The sequence below is a fragment of the Ostrea edulis genome, chromosome 2, assembly GCF_947568905.1.
Source record: "Ostrea edulis chromosome 2, xbOstEdul1.1, whole genome shotgun sequence".
Classification (NCBI taxonomy): Eukaryota; Metazoa; Mollusca; class Bivalvia; order Ostreida; family Ostreidae; genus Ostrea; species Ostrea edulis.
In genome coordinates this window covers 71,683,509-71,708,347 of record NC_079165.1, presented here as the reverse complement: position 1 = coordinate 71,708,347, position 24,839 = coordinate 71,683,509, and the positions used below count along the sequence as shown (strand labels likewise).

The following is a 24,839-nucleotide window of genomic DNA, read 5'->3' as shown; positions in this document are numbered from 1 at the left end:
AAATTGTAATTTTCCCGCCGTGTTACTTTCCTTTCCAGTATCTAATTTTGGATCAATATTCTACATCAGTACTGCGTTTGAATATTAATTAGATAGCGTGTTTACATGCATATCGAAGATAAAACTGGACGGCGGTAAGAGGAAAATAAATGTATTGTAATACCATGGGATTATTTGAAAGCTTTGATCACTGTCCAAATCTTGAAATATTCTTGAACAATACACTGAACTCGAGACAAAACACAAATACACAAAGTGCAGGGGTAGGTTTTCATCTTGCGGACCATTTTTAACTTACATGTACTTGCAAGCGGATGATTTCCAATTTGGACAGTGGATACTCGATTCTGTGAAACTTATACATTTCTATCATGACATGTTTTTATTGGTTTATTTACAGCTGGCTGTGCGCCGTGTCCATTTATGATTGATGTATATATTTGCGTCTTGTATAATCTGGTCAAATGACGTCATATGACCCTTGACATCTTAAGTAAACATGCGAAGTGAAAGTACAGGATGTTGTGGTACTTGAAAAGTGTTTTGTAATATTAATAAATGAACTACACCCATAACAATAGGATATAAAGCTTCATTTTTCTGAATAATACTTATACATGCGTTGTTTATTGGGGTGGACACCATCTGTCATAACTTTGTGATCACAAGATGTAATCTAAAACCAAGTATTGTGTTCCAAGAATGTTGCGTAACGAAGATGTTGGATATAATCTTTAATAAGAATATGATACCAGTACTGTCTACAATATGATTGTAATATTAAATGAGTATGAAACGTGGGAGGATTTTACAAAGTTGTGTATGTACAGTGTAACACCGAAAATCCGGGTTAGAATAGGTTCTCAGTACCTCGATATTATATAGGTCAGATTCTTATTAAAAGTATGTCAAATGTTTAGGACAAGGTCACAAGATAACACACGAATGCATCAGTCGAAGAGATCTTACCTTAAAAAAAACGTATCTACAAAATATGACATCCCTCGCTAAAATAGTTCAAGAGATGTTTTCAAAGATTTTTCTTACATATCAGCATATAAAACTGTGGTCCCCTATCATGGGGTGTTTCTAAAACACGGAACGGAATTTAAGAATTAGAATGATTCACGTAGCTAAGATAACACCAAATATCAGGGGGAAATGCTTTATTTTGTTAAAAACTTAAATTATTGGAATTTGTTTACAAGCGGTAAAACAATTTTATCTTAAAATTCTACATCATAAAATGATTAAGCGAAGTTAAACGTTTGTATAAAAATTTACGAAGCGTTTTACAAGAATTTCGGCATTGACAGAGGTGTTGGCGAGCAGCGACACCTATGTGTAGAGAATCAAAACACCACACGTGGTTTATATGCCCCCCCCCCCCCCCCCCCCCCCCCCCCACGGTGGCAAAACGTCATCAACGCACATTTACATGTACATGTGAATTTACACATAATACCGTGTATGTGTACACTTACCACAGGGGGTGTTTTATATATATAACAACGACAATTCATGATCTTATGAAGTCAGCAAGTTTAAATCTTGTGTTGGATTATTTATTAACTAATAGCGACTTAGAGACCACAGCACTCCGATCTTAAATAGGGAGGACCTCTGGCAGTTTATTTCTAAATTAAACATTTATATCAATAATAAGATGACCTTATAAATACATTCAAGAATAAATTCTCTGCTAGTGTTTTAGCTATTTCATATATTATGAAATAAATCTGTTAATTCCTCTTACTTTGTTTTAAAGTTTAGGTTTGAAGAAAATTGTTAAAATATATTTGATCTTTTACAATGTTGTTTTCGGGGGGGGGGGGGGGGGGGGGGGGCAGATCATAACAAAGCCGGGGGAAAGGATGCTACCCACAGATGCTTGCTTAATTTTTTTATGGTAAGTTAGTGGATTTAAAATACATATGTATGAACCGGTGGATTCTGTGGATGGCTTCTCGTTCTCTCTGTAATTTCTGCTTCCCTTGTTCAACATCTTGAAGTGAATTTTAAATCTAATCCCGGTTTTATTACTTTTCTCTAACTATAAATTCTAGGAATATCAAACTTTTGCTAAACACCGACTTGACTTGCTTTTAAAAAATAAACATTTATTGGTACAATAAATTGTTTTATATGCAAAATTTTATATAACAAACAACGTATGTAATTTACTGTTTAATTGTGCATCCCTTTGGGTGCCCCTTCAACTTACTACTGGACTTTGTAATATTAACCAATCAAATGAATGTTTACATATCACGTGGTATATTCACTCAAGCCATTTTTTCTCTGGGAAGAAGACACGGAATTTTACAAACCACCTCTCCCCCGTCCACCACCCACATTTGTGATTCCAGCACGCCAAACTGTAAATGTTTGTAATGCCTTCCTATACACTGTTCACCACTTTATTGCTTTTGCTTATGTTTTTACTTTGGTGCCTTTTTTACGCGCCACCTTTTTGATATTTAGTAGTATTCTTAACATATATCTATTGGCTGGGCTACTTTTGTCATGTCATGTGATTAGTCATATTTGTGTCATGTGACTAGTCAGCATGTTTTTGGTTGTATGTTTTACACTTTAACTAGTCAATTTGTAATATTGCTATATTTTGTTTTTTAAGCCCAGCCAATTAATTGTCATGTAATTGTAGTTAGTTTTTTGTCATTTGTTAGATTTAATAAATGACATTGTCTCATGATTTGAGTCTTTTTCTTCATTGATATGAAATATGCAGTATATGAAAACTTGAGCAAAAACAAAGCTGCGAATAGCCAGAATTATTTTCCTCTTATTGCAGAAAATTTGTGGATATAAATGTTATTGCCATTCTTAGTTATTAAATCGAAAGAACCTTTACTCATGGATTCACATTCAAAACAAACAAAAATTCAGTGAGAGATCAATCGAAGGGATCTAAATCTGGTTATTGCCCTTGAATATGTTTAGAGACATGGAACCACTTGCACATAAGCCATTCTTTCAGATGAAAGAGTTTTTACACATTTTCAAGGTGTTTAAGGCTCTTCTCAAATACAGTAGATGTTTAGTGACCTTATATAGACCTTTGAATTCTTGTCAGCTCCAGTTACCATGCCTTTTAATCAATTTTATGTTTTGACTTGACTATCTTTGATACTATGAAAGGTACTCAGTTTAGGTTTCTTAATTCTGGTTCTTACTCTTTCGACCTTGAATTTAGGGTCAAAGGTCTTGGTCATACATTTAAATTCTAATGTTTGCAATTTTCAAGCAAATTGAGCGTTCTGAAGTCAAAGTCACCTCTCGTTTATAAGGCACTATGATACGATCTCTTAGAGGTTGTGTTTTGTCCCCTACCTACAAAGTGGAAGGGGACTTTAGGTTTGCGCTCCGTCCGTCAGATCAGTATTAAGCACCCTTTTCTCTGTTCTTGCAGATATACATTTCATATTTAGTACATTGCTTTGCCATAATAAATTACAGATCAAATTTGAATTTCATCGCGGTCTGTTGTACATCAAACTTGGTGCACTAGTACATTGTAAGGAGTAGATGGCCTCTATTGAAATTGATGTAGCATGGTCAAAGATCAAGGGTCAAACTGGACATAGGAATATAGTGTCCGCTCAATATCTTGAGAATCCTGTGCTTGACAGACATAAAATTTAGTACACCGGTACATCCAAGAAGTAGATTACCCCTAGCGATTTTGAAGTCATATGGTCAAAGGTCAAACTGTTTGCTCAATATCATCAGAACCCTTAGCTTGACAGACATGAAACTTGGTGCACTGGTACATCTTAAGAAGTAGATGACCCTTGGTGATTTTGAGGTCAAATGGTCAAAGGTCAAACTGGACATAGGAAGATACTGTCCACCCAACATCTTGAGAACCCTTTGCTTGACAGGCATCAAACTTGGTACACTGGTACATCCTAAGAAGCAGATGACTCCAAGAGATTTTGAGGTCACATGGTCAAAGGTCAAACTGGACATATGAAGTTTTTTTAAATCGAGGCAAGCTACTGACAAACAAGTTGATGGTACAGGGGTTTCAACACTCTCGACTGAAGTCAGCATTTCGCAAATTCTATGGTCGTTATAACGATCTAGTTCGTCAATACAACCTATCACTGGGTCAATCGCTGTCTTACGTATTTCATACCGATTGTTAGGACGTTCTTGGCACACTGATGTTGACTACGGATACCTCCGTTTACCTAATCAGGATATAGGGCTCACGGCGGGTGTGACCGGTCGACAGGATATGGTTGTTCCTCCAAGACGCCTGATCCCGCCTCTGGTGTGTCTGGGGGTCCGTGTTTGCCCAACTATCTAATTTGTATTGCTTATAACAGTTATAAGATTGGTCACTGTTCGTTATCTTCACCTTTCATTCGTATGTAAAACTGACCTTAGAGTTACACCCTACCCCAGGGGGTCATGATTTGAACAAATTTGAATCTGCACATGTCAAGAAGATTTCATGTTAATTTCAACTTTGCTGGCCCAGTGATTCTTCATAAGAACATTTTTTAAAGATTTTCTTTATACATTCTAATGTCAAACTTTGATCCCCTATAGTGGCTTCGCCCACCCCTGGGGCCGTGGTTTGAACAACTTGAATCTACACTGCGTCAGGAAGCTTTCATGTAAATTTCAACCTCTCTGGCCCAGTGGTTCTTGAGGATTTTAAATTACCCCACCCTATTTTTACATTTTTTTTATTATCTCCCCTTGAAAAAGAGCGTCGCCCATCACTTGAAAAAACAACGTGAATACCCTTCACCCAACGATGCTTTTTGCCAAGTTTGGTTCTAATTGGTCAAGTGGATCAGGAGAAGTCGAAAATGTGAAAAGTGTACGGACGACGGACAATAGGTGATCACAAGAGCTGACTTGAGCTTTCAGCCTAGGAGAGCTAAAAATATAAATTACAAGGTGCTGAAGCTATAAACCTCAACTTAAAGGTTACTTATAGTCTAATATGCTTAGAAGGTTTCACAAAAAATAAGGTTATTCATCATGACAGAGGCTCATTATAGTTTATTATTTGTTTTGAAAACAAAGATTTACGTGTGTTATTGTTTACGATGTTTTCAAAATAAATGGATATTGGTCCAAGTTTATTATATACATGTATATCACATCATTTCAAGTATACTTTAGGTAAAATGTGTTATTTAAAAGTTAAAATTTGTGATTTTACAAAATGAAGATGCTTTGAATTACAAAATTAACGTTTCACAGGTTTGTTTGTTTCCATAAAAAGACGAGAGTCTTTGTTTACATAACACAGAATCAAGGCTAAAATATTGCTCTTATCCTTGCATTCAGACGGTCCAAATTTTGGTTGTCGACTTTAAATGAGCTATATTTTAATTTTGAACATTAAAAATGGAAAATATTTCTTTTGAAAAACGTGACCCAGTCCCTTTAAAGGGACTGGTTCACGATTTTTGAACAAAATATTTTTTATTATTGATGTTAGATATTAAAAGTATAACTCATTTAATATTGACAACCAAACTTTTGACTTTCTGAATGCAAGAATAAAAGCTATATTTTAGCCTTAAATATGTGTTATGTAAACAAAGACTGGAGTCTTTATATGTAAACAAAGAAACAAGTGAAAATTTGATTTTGTAATATAATACATCTTAATTTTGCATAGTCGCACATTTTAACTTTTAAATGACACATTTTACCCGAAGAATGCTTGAAATGTGAAAGTTATAATGAACTTAGATCGATATCCATTTCTTTTGAAAATTTCGTAAATAACATACCACAATCTTTTTTTTACAAAACAAATAATGAACTCTCTAAAGTGAGCTTCTGTGATAATGTATAACCTTAATTTTTATGCCAAATTTTTTAAACATATCAGACAGTCGATTTTGATCATTAAAAGTGAAAAATAAAATTTTGGAGAAAATCGTGAATCAGTCCCTTTAATGTATTGTCGATTATAGATTGATGGAGATACAAACAAAAGTGAAATTGGATCTCGCTCTCCAGTCAATATAGGTGAGTAAAGTGAAGTACTTGCATTGTAGTTTGAAAATGTGCAATGTTTTATGATTTCTAGTACATCGTAAGACATAAACATCGTATTTGAACAATTTTCTCGATTAATAACCAAAGAGTTCATGATAATTAAGCTCGTTTCTTCTAATGTTTTTTATTTGTAACATATAAATTTATGATATTGCACTTCTCTATGAAGTTCAGTGCCTGACTGACTAAGCTGTCAAAATGCAGGCTAATAACACAAAACGCCAACGAAGGGTGGTCAAGTGTGTCTTTCGTGATGAATCGGGACGCATGATGATCGTCATTTCTCTGCACAGAGAGCAGGTGATGGAATAAGAGTACGAAACAGCAGAAACCTCCGTTTTTATGGCTGAGAAAAATGAAAAATTGGTCGAAATGGATTTAATTGCTATGAAACATTTTTCTATAAGGACATTCGGAAAAGATGCACCAGTATTACTGAGACGAAAGCGGCTTACTTCAAATGGCGAAGTGCTTGAGACTCAAGATTTTGCGGACAGTGTTGTCATTGGACATAATATTTTTCGATGCGTTTTAAATAGCGATGAAAATGCTTTGAAAACTTATTTAAAATCTGGGAAGAACCCTAATATCCGAACTAAACACGGAAACTCCCTTCTTCACTTGGCAGTAGAGGCAGGGGACACGGATATTGTGGAGATGCTTTTATGCGATGGTAAAAACAACAAAATGAATTAAGATAGTTATTGGTTGAACCTGTTCTGAAAGAAACAACGAGACAAACATGTCATCTTTCTTCCAACTCCTATAGGATTTAATATTTGATCATCTCTTGCAGATCGATGTCTAATTGATACCATCAACGATCTGGGACAAACCCCACTAATGTATGCCATAACACTCAACGACTTAGACTTGGTTAAGCGTTTAATTAAAACAGGTAAGAAACCCCTTCAGTTGGAGTAATCTTTGACCATTAATTTGAACTCTCCGATATAATGCTTGTATAACTTGTACATTTATCTCTGACCAGAAATGTATGTTTGTATGCTAATTATTGTCCTCATGTACAATGTGGACAATTTAATGGTTTAGAGAGGAAAAATGAAATTGAACAGTGTTATAGTGCCACAAAATTGAAGAGTCGAGGTCATAGTATTGTAAAGATAACCATTCGTTTGGAAAGCACATTTTCACCTTTAGAATGCAAGTTGGTAAAAGCTACATGATACAACAAAAACGATCTTGTCAGACAAGTTATCAGTCGTATTATACAATTAAGTGTTTATTTAATACATTACAAGCATGTCTCTCCATAACAAAAATCCCGAGCAAAAACACCTCATGTCGTCTTTTTCTGTTCATCCATTTTTGATATATCGGTCATATACTGCATTACATGTATGCATGTAATGTTGCAAGAGTGATTCAAAATCAGACCTCCGGAAAATATGAGCAGGTGTGGAACCTAAAATCTTTCTGGATCCGCGCATGTGTTATTAATAATTTTTGTGATTAAATATATTCTATCATATGTTTATATCTTTCAACTATTTCAATACGCATGAGTTTGTTCTGTTTATGGTAATTTATAAAATTATAATTTATGGTAATTTATAAAATCGAAGCAGACTACTGACAAACAAAATTATGGTTGGAACAACAGTCTCGTTTAAAGTCAGCAGTTCGTAAATTCTATGGTCGTTATAACGATCTGGTTCGCCAATATAACCTGTCATTGGGTCAAATGCTGTCTGATGTGTTTCATACCGATTGTTAGGCCGTTCTTGTAATTGTAAGCTCTGTATCTCCCATGTACCTCAACAAATGACATTAAAATTTTGCTGACGATTAGAAATACCGTAGTTTAGCATTCTAACAATTTAAAACAGAAAAATAAAATTTGAAAATGTTCAGCTCAAACCGTGTCCATGCCCCTTTAGAATTAAATGATGCATATACAATCGATCAATTAAACGAAAGGCGAAGTTAACGAACAGTGATCAATATCATAACTCCTATAAGCAATATAGAACAGAAATTTGGGCAAACATGGACCCCTGGATATACCCGAGGTGTGATACATAAACATAATGTAAACATAATTATCACTGTTCGTTATCTTCACCTTTCATTCATGTACTGACTATTCAGGTTTGTTTAGTCCATAACTTCAAGGCGAGGGCAGGACTTCCATAGAGGTTATAAGTTTCACTTATAATGTACAAATTACAATTTTTAAAAGTCTTCTGAAACCAGAGTGGTCCACATTACGGGTCGAATGATTACACTCTTAGTATCCAAAAAGGAGTCTTTATCCTGAATGATCAGTGTGAATTAGGTGAGTGTTATGGCGATGAATATCTTGTATTGAGTTCCTTTTCTCACAGGTGCTGATGTAGAAGTTCGGGACAGAACGGGTAAAACATCCCTCTTAATCGCTCTACAAGACTGCAACTACGACATAGCTGACTACTTGATCAAAAATGGAAGCGACGTCAATGTTACAGATGCACTAGGACACAGTGCAATGTTCATTCTGATCAACACATTAGACAAGGGATGTTTACGAATGGCGTCGAAACTATTGAAAGCTGGTCAGTACATATTGTATGATATAGATGTATGTATATGGGTTTCTCAAGCATGAGGCTGTCCATAGAAACATCAAATAGTGCCTGACTCATCGCATTTCTGCTCATACCAAATTTATTTAACCATTGCCTTGGCTGACACAATCATATATTGTCGTTCAACAACTCATTGGATGTTAAAGTCAGTTAAATTTCTATTTATTGGGTTTGCAATGTATTATAAAGGACTTTTCTGGAATCATTAAAATCACATTCCTCGTTAAAATACTAGTAATACAAACAGTTAGTCTCCTTGATATCCAGGTTTTATTATACCCCCTTCCAAGAAGAGGTGCATATTGGTTTGCACTTGTCGGTCGGTAGACCACATCTTGCCCGCTCAATATCTTGAGAACCATTCACATGATGATAATGATATTTCATATGTGGGTTGGTTATGAGTAGAAGAGGACCCCTATTGTTTTTTTAGGTCAAAAGGCCAAGGGTCAATCTACTCTGAACATAGGAATACAATTACCGCTCATATTGAGAACCCTTTGCTTGACAGACATCAAACTTGGTACACTGGTATATCTTCAGGAGAAGTTGACCCTATTGATTTTGAGGTCACATGGTCAAGGGTCAAACTGGACATTGGAATATACTGTCAGATCAATATCTTGATATTCCTTTGCTTGACAAACATCAACCTTGGTACACTGGTACATATTCAGGAGAAGATGAACCCTATTGATTTTGAGGTCACATTGTCAAGGGTCAAACTAGACATAGTAATATACAGTCCATTCAATATCTTGATAACCCTTTGCTTGGTAGACATCAAACTTAGTACACTGGTACATCTTCAGGAGATGTTTGAACTGGACATACTAATATATTGTCTCCTTTATTTTAAAAATTATTTGCTTGATTGACCTCAAACGTGGTAAACTGGCACAACATAAGAGTATATGACCCCTATTGATTAAATGATGTGTGTATAACCCTTTTCAATTTTTCACCACGGGGTCATATGTGTTTTACAAACATCTCTTGTTAGTATTGTATTTTCAATACAGAATGCATATGACCAATCTAGTTCCATCCTTGTAACTGAACCCTTGGCTATGAATTTTACAATTTTCATGGAGGGTCAAATGACTCTTATAAGCATGTAAGTATTTTGCCTCCTTGATGTTCGGCAGTAAAGACGACTATCTAAGATTTAATGCATTTTCACTAGCCCCACAAAGGCCCTGAACCCTGAATTTCAGATTTTGGTAAAGGTTTCAATGCTCATTATCATCATCGAAACATTTTGCCTCCTTCATGACTAGAAATAAAGATTTAATGCATTTGTGATACATAACTAAATTTGCTCCACCCTGGGGCATGGACCCTGAACCCAGCTGCAGTTTTGTTGTATGGCTTATTGCTCATAATTATGCCAATAGTTTGACTGTTTGATGTCCAGAAGTAAAGATGATATTGTAAGATATAATGGATTTTCAATGTCTGACAAACTTACATTTACATGTAGCCCCAGCCATAGCCATCTATCATGGGGTCATTATTTTCAGTTTTAGTACATGTGTATAAAGCTCTAAATCGATCATTATAATCATGCGAACCGCTTGACTGCAGTAGTGAAAATGATTTTGTAAGATATAATGCATTTTCAATATATGACCAACATAGCTCGATCAACCATAGGGCCTGAATCCAGGGGTCAAGAATTTCAAATTTTGCTAATGGGCTAAATACTCATTATAATCATAATAAATTTCAATTTTTGAACAACTTAACTCTACTCTAGAGCATAAAACCAGAACGTAGCTCAATCCAAAGGCCTAAAACCAGGGGTTATAAATTTCCACACACAAAAATTCGGTAAAGGTGTCATTGCTTATCATAACCATGCAAATAGTTTGATGCATGATGTCAAGGAGTAAATGCGATTTTTGAAGATTACATTGATTTTGATGGGGGTTTTTTTTTTTGGCCACACCTCTCAAGCACAAGAAAGACAGAGTCCATAAACTTCATACGTTTTGTTTCCCTTCACCCATACCTATTATTTACCAATATTGCTTGACATTTCCTCCAGGAGTTGCATAGAAGCTGAAAATATTCAAAAGTTTACGAACACCGCCTGTTGACGAACAAATACATGTAGGTCACGTGATAAATAGCATGGGACGCAAACGTTTAAAAATTCACAAACCGTTTGACTTGAATAATGAAATTCCTTAAATACTTGTAATATAAGTATATGTATTTGCTCTAGAAATAAATTTCATGAAAAGTATGCCGGCATGAGGCGTTGTTGTTCATACTCTCGTGTATTATGAAAAGTGAAAATTTCTTATATTGACAATATCCTCTTATTTCTGTCGGAATTCCAAGCCTTTAAGGGGTCATCCATAACTGTCAACCATTTTCCAAAGTGTGCAAAAAGCACACTTTTTGAGACCCCCACCCCCTCTCAAAAAGTGTACATCAACCATTTTCAAATTCCAAACAAGAAGATCGACAATCAAGTTTATGAGCATTGTAGTTCAAACATTGAGTTCTTTAACATTGGTACCCCTATTTCTTGTTATATATGAATGATATAATATTTTATAAATGTGTAAATCTTGTGTACATAATAGATTTTTGTTTTTATAGAAAAAATAAAGGTGTCTCTGTCTTATCTTGTCGTCTTTTCACGATAAAATAAAACCGAACTCCGCGGGTATGAAATAAATCCGGAAGAGAAAAAAGCGTACGGTAAAATTGTCGATTTTTTACCCCCTCCCCCGAGCGTGCTTTTTGCACACTTTGGAAAATGGTTGACAATTATGGATGACCCCTAAAATATACATACTATAATTATCATGTAGTTCTGTATTCATACGTGCTGGAGGTACAACGTTTACATTGCAGCGTGTTCATTGGGAAATACTAACAGGTATCATTACAATTTGTAAAGATATCAAAGGCAAAATTATCGTTGTCACAATTCGCACTTCATATCTTCATGTATCATTATGCTCCCGAGATCGAAGATCGGGGGGCATATTGTTGTCCTGTCTGTCGTTCTGTAAATCTGTTATTCTGTCTGAAACTTTAACCTTGCTAATAACTTTTGAACAGTAAGAGCTTTGATAGTTCATAACAGTATTCCATGTGACAAGACCTTTCCGTGGGTACTAAACCTTTTGACCTTGGCATTTGACCTACTTTTTTTTTTTTTTTTTTTTTTTTTTTTTTTTTTACATTAGTCATAACTTATAAATGGTAAATATTAGAGCTTTCATATTGCACATGATCATTTCTTGTGACGAGATCTTTGTACTGATACCAAGATATTTGTCCTTGTGGCCATCTTTGGAATTGGCCATTATCGGGGGCATTTGTGTTTTACAAACACGTCTTGTCAAATTTGCATTCTACTTACATTTCTGTTGGAATTCCAAGCCGTTAAAATAGATGTACAATATTTAACAAGTAGGTACTATGTATTCATACGCGCATTTGCTATTAAATTGCAGCGCCCTCATTAAGAAATGCCTATCATTACAATTTGTAAAGATGTCAAAACCCACTGCAAATGTAAATATAGGGGAGTTAATGCTAATTAATGTTCCTTATTATTCTCTTGTCGAAATACGTTAAAATGATACAAACCAGACTTTATAGGAAAATGCCAAATGTAATGTATAGACAATCTGTTTTATAACAGACTACAGTTTGGATAAAGACAAAGAATGGTTGAAGGAGGAAGGCCTAGACATTGAAATAAGCAAGACCCACAACTGTATTAGCCGTGTCCTGCGCAAAGTCACGTGTGGCGTAAACCTGGCAGAGAGCAGCAAATCAACGTTGTCTTTTTAGGTCACCTGAGTTGCAATTGGTTGTCGTGGTCCGTCAAGTGTTAACAATTGAACAATTTTAACTTCTTGATAACTACCAATCAATTATTTTCAAATTTGGTATGAAGCATCATTGGGACAAGGGGGACATAAATTAGATTTAAGGACTCCTTTCGCCCTAAGGGCTGGACAATTTACTGCCCAAAATTGACCAATTTTCAAAACTCTTCTCACGAATCACACACGTGTAAGAAAAAATAAATAAATGCATAGTGATGTAGAGCAGGAAGGCCTCTAACAAACTTGTAAACTTCATGATCCGCGGGGTAGGGGTTCTGGCCCCAGGGTGGGGCCAAACTAGGTATATAGTGTTTTTGTGTAAAACAAATAACATCTTCTTTAATGTTATTGATACTAAATTGATAGTAAATAGATATTTAGAAAGAGCGGGTAGTCCTTTACCACAATTGTAAATTTGATGATCCCAGGGGTAGGGGTTTTTGGTATCAGGGTGGGGCCAAAATGGCCTGTTATTAAATGTGTGAACATTAGACATTTTTAACCTCTTCTTCATAACTATCATTCCGATTCTTTTCAAATTTGGTATGAAGCATTTTTGGGACAAGGGGGACATACATACATTATAAATTTTAGGACTCCTGGGGCTTTAGGGGCGGGGTAAAAACTGTCCAAAATTGACCAATTTTCAAAAATCTCCTCAAGAACCACACACATGTAAGAAAAACTATTGTAGATGTAGAGCAGGAAGGCTTCTACCAAAATTGTAAATTTCATTATCCCCGGAGTAGGGGTTCTGACCCCAGGGCGGGGCCAAACTTGATATATAGTGCTAAATAGAAAGAGCAGGTAGTCTTTTACCAAATTGTAAATTTGATTTTTTTCCAGAGTAAGGGTTGTGACCCCAGGGTTGGCCAAATTTAGTATATAGTATGTATGTGTAAGTTTGCTGATACTGTATAAAATCTAGATACATACTTAGGAATAGCAGAAAAGGATGTACAAAAAATGATGAATTTCATAACCCATGGTTATGACTTTGAGATGAGTCCAAATTAGTCATATCTTACGATGTTTTACTGTTAATACACCTATTATTTAAAGCCTTTCATCAGTGTATACATTTTTGAGGGAAGTGGAGTTTTAAGAACACATCATGTTTTATACTATTGTTGAACATTATAATTTAGCTTAGATATTCAGAACAGGAAAGTTTTGTCTAGATTTCATAGCCCATGGAAGTAGTGATACATTTTCACTAGTATTCAGGTGACTGATAAGGCCTGTGGTCCTCTTGTTTCAGTAACCGCCAGTCGTCGGAGTCCAACCTTCATGTAATGATGATTGACAGAAAAAGAATTGAAACTGCATAATGTATTACAAATTATCATTTTTTCATAACATAACATTTCAAATGCTGATTATTACAATTGAATAGTCTTGCTATCTCCAATAAAATGAAAAGATTTTCAGAACGTTACAAATCCCAGAATCAATTGGTCTACTGTATTCTCTCATGCAGTGTTATTATATATCATAGTGTCATTAACGTAGCGTCTCAATCTAGAATCGATCTAGGGATCTCCCGGTTACAAAAGGGGCGTCCTAACCATTACATGTAGGCTACTGTGACCAGTTGATTCCAAAGTGAACTGATATCACTGCAAAAGAAACATACATACATTTGCGGGCCAGAATTCAATACTTCGTTATACTGAATCTATGATAAATTAATTACGTTTGAAACGCAGTGCAATGTAAAATACTGGTCACGATTGCCTTCTGGTTAAGGCGCTCAATTAGCAATCGGAAGCTCCCGTGGTCGATGTCGGGGCTTACTAAAAGACCAGAGAAGCTTTTAAAAGATAGTTAGAGACTTTCCTTCGCCAAGCGCCCGGTAAAGGAAGTGAAAGTCATGGATTTTTGCTATGAGACTTGAACCCTGAAACCGTACATGCAAGGGAATCATCAATGCTATGACTTTGAGTGCCATATGTGCCTTGGTTAGCTGACCTGTTTTTTAAATATTTTTATGAGGCAGAATTTATTCGAAAGCTTCTACACGAGATGAAAAAATGTATTGTGGTAAGTGCATGTATGTCGACGGCGTCTTATCTATTAGCAGTAATCATTTTCATACGTATATCGATTCGATATATCCCAGTGAACTCGAAATAAAAGACACCACATAGTCCTCAACCCCAGCTTCTTACATATACATGTATGTATATATCTTATTGAAAGTAGATATTGACGGCAAACTAACAACTCTTTTTTATGACAAAGGGGGTGATCTCAGAGGTTGACATCCCTGAGGAAGTAACATGTTCTTAACTGGAACGTAAAACAACAGACAAACACTACAGATGTTTTGAACTGTTACGTTGTTTCGTTTACGTCTCTTCGAAAATTTTACATTCATATTTAGACGCCAGTTGTCGGTGAAGTACCACATATGTAGATGCATGCTTAAAGGGATTGGTTCACGATTTTTCAACAAAATGCGTTTTATTTTTGATGTGAAACATCAAAAATATAACCCATTTAATGTTGTCGGCCAATATTTTGACCTATTGAATACAAGAATAAAAGCAATATTTCAACCTTAAATCTGTGTTATGTAAACAAAGACTCGAGTCTTTTTATGTAAACAAACAAACCAGTGAAATATCAATTTTATAAAATAAAGCATCGTAATTTTGCATAGTCACAAATTTTAACTTTAAGATGACACAATTTACCCGAGGAATGTTTGAATTGTGAAAGATATAATAAACTTAGATCAATATCAATTTCTTCTGAAATTTTCGTAAAGAATAAATAATATACCCCAATCTTTATTTACAAAACTAATAATGAACTCTCTATAATGAACTTCTGTGATAATGCATAACCTTAATTTTTATGTGAAATCATTTGAACATATTGGACAGTAGATTCTGATCAATAAAAATGAATTGGGGGGGGGGGGTGTCGTGAATTAGTCCCTTTAATGTTCAGGGTCAGAACAGTTTCTTTAAGATACGAACGCCTGTCACGACATGGGACCTCCGTTTTTGAGGTCGTATCCGAAAGACTCGCTTAAACGCCGAGCGTTTGGAGAATGAGCAATTACTACCCATTCTTACGCCTTAGGATTGGCATGGCTGGCTATGGCATGAGCGGGGCTCGAACTCAATCTCCCAGTCATGCACTGCGAATACCAGGTACATTGATATGAACAAGAAAAGGTTTAATACACAGCCTTGGTGTTTTCCTGATCTATTATAGGAGCTAAAACACACCCATACTACTCGACCTCTTTGCGTGCTAATGGAAAAATACCGTGTAGGTGGACGGAGTCCAGAATTGATGTAATTACTCTCTGTCAAAATATAAGTGAGAAAACCACCTATACAGTCATCTTGACCGAGGACACCGACAAAAGATTTATGCTGCAGGTAATGATATGTATACATCCTATTTGTCAGGGTATTTTCACTTTGGGAACTTACCTCTTGCAGAGTATTCAAGAACAAATCACGATGGGTGAACTTGTTAATCTGTTGGACCAACTGACATCGCACACAACCTTTGGTATTTTTAGCGGCTCATTCTGTGGAGAATCTTCACTGTTACGCAATATGCGTGTACAAATTAAAAAAAAAAAATAATGATGCTTCAGATTAAATTCTTGATAACATAATTAATCATATGAAAAATATCCAAGGAAAGGGAGATTTTGGTTTGAATTTTATAACAGCCAAAGCAACAGAGGAACAAAGACGCGTCAGCGAATTAAATAAAACGACAATCCGTCACCTAACTCCTAACACTGGTTGGACGGATTCATGTGTCACAGTTAATGCGGGATCTAACACAGTGATATGGAAATGTTTCTTGCTTTGTAAAATCTCAGATATGATAAGACTTTCATTGTGATTTCCATTCATGTGTGAATAATAAATTGAGTGAAATATGTTGTGTTAAGTTTTCATTCAAACACATACTTTCGAACTTTGTTTTATAAAGAAAATCTAATATCTTTCCATTTGTACTGTCTAGTGTCCAATAAATCAAAACTAGATTAATGGTCTCTAATAGTTTATAAGACACTCGGTATAATGGTGTTGATGACGTCACAGAAATGTATCATAACAAGATGTAGGTGGATGCCAGATGATGTATATGCCCTTACTTGTACGGTCATTTATAAATGATGAAACTGACAATTATTAATAACCTGTTTCCTTTGAAACTGAGTGCATTAAGAGCAGGCACAAAACCCCTTCATACTTGGATTCAAGCCTGAAAGATCACGTTCTGATTTTCTAAATATCTATGTATTTTAAGTAGAGATTGGTCTTTGACAAAACCAGAACTACACTGGTGGAATTTATCTCCTGCAGGACACTTTCAAATTGGTTCAAATTCAGAATATTTCTTATAAAAAGATGGGTTTTTCCCTGTGTTGTGATGTATTTTTAATTCTTTTACATGTAGATTGTTTGTTTATTTTATGTTTACCACCACACTCAACAATTTTTCAGTTATCTGGTGACGCCCAGTTTTTATTGGTGGAAGAGAGAACCCAAATACAATGTACCTGAGAAGAGACTTCCACCGACCTTCCGAAAGTAAACTGGGAAACTTTCTCACTTACCGGCGCGAGCAGGATTCGAACCCGCGCCGACAGAGGTGAGAGGCTGTGCGATATTGAGCGCGATGCTCAAACTACTCGGCCACGGAGGACCCTACACGTAGATTGAATTTATAAATACAAAAGAAATGTAAAAGTCGTCGAGCTTGTTGTTGACGTTTATTGTATTAAACTTGACCTTTTTGCACTTTGGATAATTTTATTTGCATAAATTATTTCTATCTGTTGGTGTCAATGCAACTTTCATTTAACTTAAGTTAAAGAAAGAGTTGTCCAAATCAAAAGTTTGAAAACAAGCTGTGTATATACATGTACATTTAATATGAGCACTTATTTAAAATACACAAACTGAGTGACAAAATCCAGGGTTTACGATGCAACAACACAGTATTATACTTTTATGACATGAAACGTAATTGTACAGTTTTGTCAAAACTATCAATTTCGGTAAATAACTACTTTCTAATCATTCATAATAGACAGGATATCTTTGAAAATGCTCCATACATTGCCAATATGTTATAGCTTTGATACAGGTATTTTTTATTTATTTTATTTGTTATGTTTTAATTGGGGTTCGGCTGAAATAGAAACCCAATGTGCAATGTATTTAGATTTTGTACAGTAAGATTTGTACGTCTTCATTTGATATGTACGAGTCTAGATAGTGGTTGGATTTGTGTCAATGTGACATTCATATATACAGTGTATGTTTAGGTACTGTCATGTAAAATAAGACAGGGAAATGGCAATTGGCTTTCACTATGACAGGTGTTAACAGAGCACGTGAATAAAGATTTTCACACGTGAATATTTATCATTCACGTTGGTAAAAAGTATGTTTGAAAGTACATTTTCGTATATTGTTTTATATACATGTAGAATCTTTGTTTTCAACTAGTTTTACTCCATCTCTTATACAGTTCTGTCGACTCCTCGTATAATTGAAACCAGGAAAACCACGAGATAAGGACACCAACTCTGTCAATCTCTACATGAAATAGAAAGACCGGATCTAGACCTGCGGTAAACAGTTTGTGGATTAGAGGTGCGGTAATCAAGAGACCTAAACATTGCACCATATGACTTACGCAACTTAGTGTCCTGTCCAAACGATGCCTGTTGACCCACTAGGCTCAGTAATGATGGGGGAAATCGCTGATTTAAAAAAAAGCATAAAAAAGAACGCTGATTCATTATTTTTATTTTAGCTTGTAGGTTTTCATTTTAGCCTGTGGAATCTTTACCCACAGTCTAAAATTAGTCTGTGGTAGAAAAAGTTAATTTTGACCCCTGCAATTCATATTGAGTTAGTGGAGTCTATGTCGAGCTCATCTTTCATCAACGCATTACGTAGATTTATTGCACTTCGAGAGAATATGTCGTTATTTCGATCAGACACAGGTACTAAGTTTATTGGTGCCACAGAAGATCTTGGGATTGATGTAACAAAAAGATCAGTGAAGAACTACCTAGAGAAGTCAAAGATTGTTTGGACATTCAATGCTCCCCACTCTTCCCACATGGGAGGAGTGTGGGAGAGAATGATCGCGTAGAGTATTAGATACACTACTCTTCAGACCAAAGGAAAAATCTCACTCATGAAGTTCTTAGTACATTGATGGCTGAAGTGACAGGAATAATTAATTCAAGACCAATTACTGCTGTATCTAAGGATCCTGAGGTACCGTTTATGTTGAGTCCAGCAATGCTTCTGCATCAGAAGATATCCGGTCATTATTCTATGTGTACAGATGTTGACATACGTGATATATACAAAGAACAGTGGGAGCAAGTGCACGTCTTTTCCGACTTATTCTGGCAACAGTGGAAAACTCATTACCTACAAAACTTACAGTCCCGTTGCAAGTGGACATCTAAAAAAAATGAATTTGAAGGTTGAAGACGTTATAGTCATCAAGGATCGTGAAACAGCTAGATGTCAGTGGTCTGTTGGACTTGTGGAAGAAGTTTTCCCTAGTCCGGACGGACTAGTTCGGAAAGCTTATGTGCGCGTTCTAATTATTGGAAAACCGTCTACATATACAAGGCCTATTAGTGAACTCATTCGACTCATAGATTAACAGTTTCATATTGGTTAAACTGCTAGTTACGTAAGATGTTAACTGTTGAATTTGTGATTGTTGATTTGATCAAGAAATTCGTTTGTATTTCAATGAATTTTTATGGATAGGATCCTGGTCGCAGCATCATGTTATCTTATGTTTTTCTACTTAGATGTCTAAATATGTTTGTTTAAATTGATATATAGTAATATTGATATTAGGTAGGGAGTGTTCCGTTCCGGAAAATTTTACGAATTTGGTTTCCGTGTTTATGTTGGACATACTACTTCCGCTCCACGAGCTTGGCATATTGTGAATTGTATTGCTGGTGTTTTACAGACCCCACAGTGTATGTATATTTGTTATTTCATTCTTATATTAATTATAAGTGATAAATATTGTTTCTTTAAATATTCAATGATATATTTAATTTATGCATTCAAATGTTTTGTTTACGAACGAAATTAATACTTATCAAGTGTTTACTCCCTGACCTTTGATATGTTTATGTGTGTACATCATTGTAAAGTTTGGATTTTGTAATTGTAGCATCTACAGTTTATTTCTAGTGAATAAATTATGTTAACTAGCTGTCGTGATTCGACTTTTGGGGCAGCATACGGAAAGAATGTGATGCATAGTTCATGGCCAGTCACAATATATGCATTCAGACTGAAGTTCTCTGTTTAGTAGGTAAGAATGGGCCAGTTTTTAATGTCCGATGCGTATTCCAGAAATAATCACTTCGTCTTGGCGTTTCATTTTGATGTTACACGATTTGTTATGCCCCCCCCCCCCCCCTTCAAAGAAGAGGGGTATATTACTTTGCACCTGACAGTCGGTCGGTATACCACATGTTCTCCGCTCAATATCTTGAGAACCATTTACTTGATCGTAATGATATTTCATATGTTGGTTGGTTATGAGTATAAGAGGACCCCTATTGTTTGTCAGGTCAAACGTTGAAGGGTCAATCTATTCTGGACATAGGAATATACTGTCCGCTCAATATCTTGAGAATACTTTGCTTGACAGATATCAAACTTGGTACACTGGTACATCTTTAGATGAAGATGACCCCTAATGATTTTGAGGTCACATGGTCAAGGGTCAAACTGGACATAGGAATATATTGTCCACTCAATAAGCTCAAATTCACAAACAAAAGAATAGATGCCGTCAACATATGATATAGATGTCCACTCAATATCTTGAGATTCCTTTGCTTGACAAATATCAACCTTGGTACACTGATACATCTTCAGGACAAGATTACCCCTATTGATCAAGGGTCAAACTGGACATTGGAATATACGGTCCTCTCAATATCTTGGGAATCCTTTGCTTGACAGACATTAAACTTGATACACTGGTACATCTTCAGGAACATGTACATTTTTGGAGGAAAATTACCCCTATTGATTTTCAGGTCGCATGGTCAAAGGCAAACTGGACATAGGAATATACTGTCCGCTCAATATCTTGAGAACCCTTTTCTTTCAAGGAGAATTGGGGTTTGAAAAAGTAATTGGAATTAACTGCAATTAATTATATTTTTAAGTTATTGGATGTAATATGTAATTAAAGATTTTTTAAATACAAGTAATTGTAATTTGATTAATTACCTGAGAAAAACACTCTGTAATTCAATTATTTTTTTAATTACTTTTAATTACAATTACTATCAATTACAATCCAGCTCAATGAGAGTTGTTTTAGCATATTATTGCAATATCGCTAACGTCTATTTGATACTGGAGTATATTTTCTATTATGTGTCTTTAAAACATGAAAAAGAAGAACTTGATACTTTGTCAAAATGGGTTAAAAGCATATGAGGAATATTAAATCCCCGCATTAGACATATGAAAACAAAAGTACGTACCATCCATCCTTCTGTAGTTATTAAACCAGAATTGATAAAAGAATTATATAGGTTACATGAGGTACATGTTTTGGTTCCAGCTGACAGAGCTAGTGAAAACATTGTCTTTGTTTGTGAGGCTCATTTTTACAACTGCATTTTAAACGAACTTGGCATTAATTCCACTTTTGGTAATCGTACGTATACTCCAACTGCCCTTTCAAAACCATGCTTCAGTTTTAGACACATTTTATATCCCAGTCAATGGGCCGAATGAATATGAATTACCTTACCTATACTGGATTCCTAACCTATATAAAAATCCTTATAAACAAAGATACATTGCTGGATCCAGTAAGTGCTCTACCAGGCCCCTCTCTTTGCTCCTCACGAAAATATTAACAGCTGTGAAGGAGAAACTTCAAACTTACTGTGCAACTACATATACCAGAAGTGGTGTTAAACAAATGTGGATTCCAAAAAATTCTAAAGAACTTTTAGTAAACTTCAAATCGTAAAACTTTTCCCAAATCAATAACATTAAAACCTATGACTTTTCAACACTATACACGACCATTCCTCATAAAAAAAATTAAAGACTAGACTATTTCACATCATCGACAGTTGCTTTTTCAACGAAAATGGAAAACGGAAATATTCATATCTAGTGATCAGTCATTCAAAAACTTACCTTTGTTAAACACCACTCTGATTCCACGCATGCAAAATATGCTAGAGTTCCTCATTGACAATATCTTCGTGGTATTTGGTGATCCGATCTTCTAACAGTCTGTTGGAATTCCTATCGGCACGAATTGTGTTCCTTTGTTAGCAGATCTGTTTCTATATTCATATGAAGCAGAATTTATTCAAAAACTTCTACGTGAGAAGAAAAAATCTCTCGCTGTGGCCTTCAGTTCGACATTTAGATATATCGACAACGTTTTCTATTAACAATAATAGCCTTCATTCATATGTCGATTTGATTTATCCCTGTGAGCTAGAAATAAAGGACACCACATAATCGTCCACTTCTGCTTCAAATTTAGATATTTTATTGAAAGTAGATATTAACGGCAAACTGACAACTTAACTGTATGCCAAACGGGATGATTTCAGCTTCTCCGTCGTCAATTTCACATATTTGTGTAGCAATATTCCATTAACGGCAAACTGACAACTTAACTGAATGGCAAACGGGATGATTTCAGCTTCTCCGTCGTCAATTTCACATATTTATGTAGCAATATTCCATTATCACCTGCATATGGTGTTTATATCTCTTAACTGATTCGATACGCAAGAGCTTGTTCTGCGTATAATCAGTTTTTAAATCGAAGCAAGTTACTGACAAACAAGTTGATGATACAGGGCTCAACAGTCTCGATTGAAGTCCGAATTTTGCAAATTATATGGTCGGTATAGCGATCTAGTTCGTGAATGCAACCTATCATTGGGTCAAAGCTGTCTGACATGTTTCATACCGATTGTTAGGCCGTTCTTGGCACATTGATTTTGACTACGGATAACTCCGATTAACTGATTAAAATATAGGGCCCACGGGTGTGACCGGTCGACGGGGGTTATTTGCTCCTCCTGGGCACCGAGTCCCACCTCTGGTGTGTCCAGGGGTCCGTGTTTGCCCAACTATCTGTGTTGTATTGCTTGTTGGGGTTATGAGATTGATCACTGTTCGTTATCTTCACCTTGCACTATTCAGAATGTGGATAGCAGATAAAAATCAGTGTCAAAAAAATGTTGGGGGAAAATGCTTACCCAATCATAATATACTAAAGTTACATGTAGCAGCTACATTCCCTATTTAATGTTTCCATGATTGTGAACACGTTTAATAGAAACATGTGTTATTTATTCCTACAATTATGGTTAACCTGTCACGTTCGAAAGACAATGGTATATGTTACTTCAGAAGAAAATATATATATAATTGATATATTTCAGTTTTTTATGTAATAGAAGTTTTATTGACGTATTGTCTGAAGATGCTTGCATAATAGTACATGTATGACTAATACTAGCCAAGCATCTTTAAAAGAAGCATCAAAGGAGAAAATAACGAATAGTGATCAATATCAAAATAACCAAAAGTGATCAATCTCATAACTCCTATAAGCAATACAAAATAGATAGTTGCGCAAACACTGACCCCTGGACACACCAGAAATGTATTTTTCTACAGAATAATTTCCTGCATGTAACATTTTTAAGAGCCATTCTCTATAAGCATCAAAACGTGTGAAAAACGACCGAGACAGATTTTGACGAAATTTTACACAAAGTAGTACAATAGTGTTTAACGGTCAACAGGGGATGCTTACTCCTCCTAGACACCTGATTCCACCTCTGGTGTGTCCAGGGGTCCGTGTTTGCCCAACTATCTGTTTTGTATTGCTTGTAGGAGTTATGAGATTGATCACTGTTCGTTATCTTCACCTTGCACTATTCAGAATGTGGGTAGCAGATAAAAATCAGTGTCAAGAAAATGTTGGGGGAAAATGCTTACCCAATCATAATATACTAAAGTTACATGTAGCAGCTACATTCCCTATTTAATGTTTCCATGGAGACAAAACAGTCAGATTACCAACAATTTTATAACAGGGCTTTTCTTTTGGACTATCTTTGGTCAAAACAGACTCAACTGAGTATAAATACTTACTTCCATGGAAACATTATGTTGGTTATTTAGATATATTTTCATTTTCATTGACTACAAGTATTTTACAAGTTTTCCATAGCAACTAAACTACAAATTGAATTCTTTCTCAAATAGTATATTTTAGCCCGACTATCAATACAAAGATAAAGTTATGAAATTATAGAATCAATCTACTGAAGTACATTGATTTATTTTCAATGACTGTGGTTGTTGCCCCTATTGTTTCCATAGTAACATACTTTTCTTCCTATTTTCTCCTTTGTAATAATTAAATCTGGTTGATATGGCAACTGGAATATTTCATAACATGAAAGTACATAATATGTATCATTGTTTATGCAAAATTTAAATGATGTCATAAAATGGCCTAAAATTGATTTTTTCAAAAATAGCAAAAAAGCCAAAACATTGATTTTTCAACTTCAGGAACAATAGGTAATCCAATATGGATTTATTGATAGTTTATTATGTAATTTTTATGCTTTACCTAATGTTTAACCAAGAAATAGAGAAATTTGTACACCAGTAAAGGGGGCCTCCGTGGCCGAGTGGTTAGAGCATCGCCCTCAAAATCACACGGTCTCTCACCTCTGTCAAAGCGGGTTCGAATCCTGCTCGCGCCGGTAAGTGAGAAAGTTTCCCATTTTAATTTAGGAAGATCGGTGGTCTCTTCCCAGGTACATTGTATCTGGGTTCTTTTTTCCACCAACAAAACAAATAACTGGGCGCCACCATATAACTGAAAAATTGTTGAATGTGGCGGAAATTATCAACCAACCAATCAATCAATAGTTTTAAGGGGCAGGGGTGCTATAAAAACTATGTGAATTTAGTTTTTTATTGGTCAGACATTGAACTTTTGATCACACTTCTTAGCAATAAATGTTGTAAATTAGTTTTTCAATATACACACGCAATTAAGTTTAGGGGGTATATTGGAATCAGCATGTCCGTCTGTCTGTAGATATGATTTTGTCCGTGAATGTTCTAAGAAACTAGTGTATTGATTTTTCTGAAAATTTGAACACTCATTATTCATGAAGTGAAAATGTGCACCTGATATTTTCATATTGATTGGGCAATATTTCCTCAATTTACAGGCTTTTTCCTACTGATGGACGTTTTCA

The 24,839-nt window shown here is 35.4% G+C and overlaps 1 protein-coding gene across 1 annotated transcript; it reads left to right on the top strand.

Annotated features, from left to right (window-relative positions):
* The first annotated feature begins 6,429 nt into the window (after positions 1-6,429).
* LOC125680047 (ankyrin repeat domain-containing protein 35-like) lies at positions 6,430-13,836 on the top strand. Its single transcript, XM_048919490.2, has 5 exons — positions 6,430-6,730; positions 6,854-6,955; positions 8,406-8,612; positions 12,316-12,463; positions 13,761-13,836. Exons 1-5 carry the CDS (start codon positions 6,430-6,432, stop codon positions 13,834-13,836), a joined length of 834 nt encoding a protein of 277 aa, XP_048775447.2.
* Positions 13,837-24,839: the final 11,003 nt, after the last annotated feature.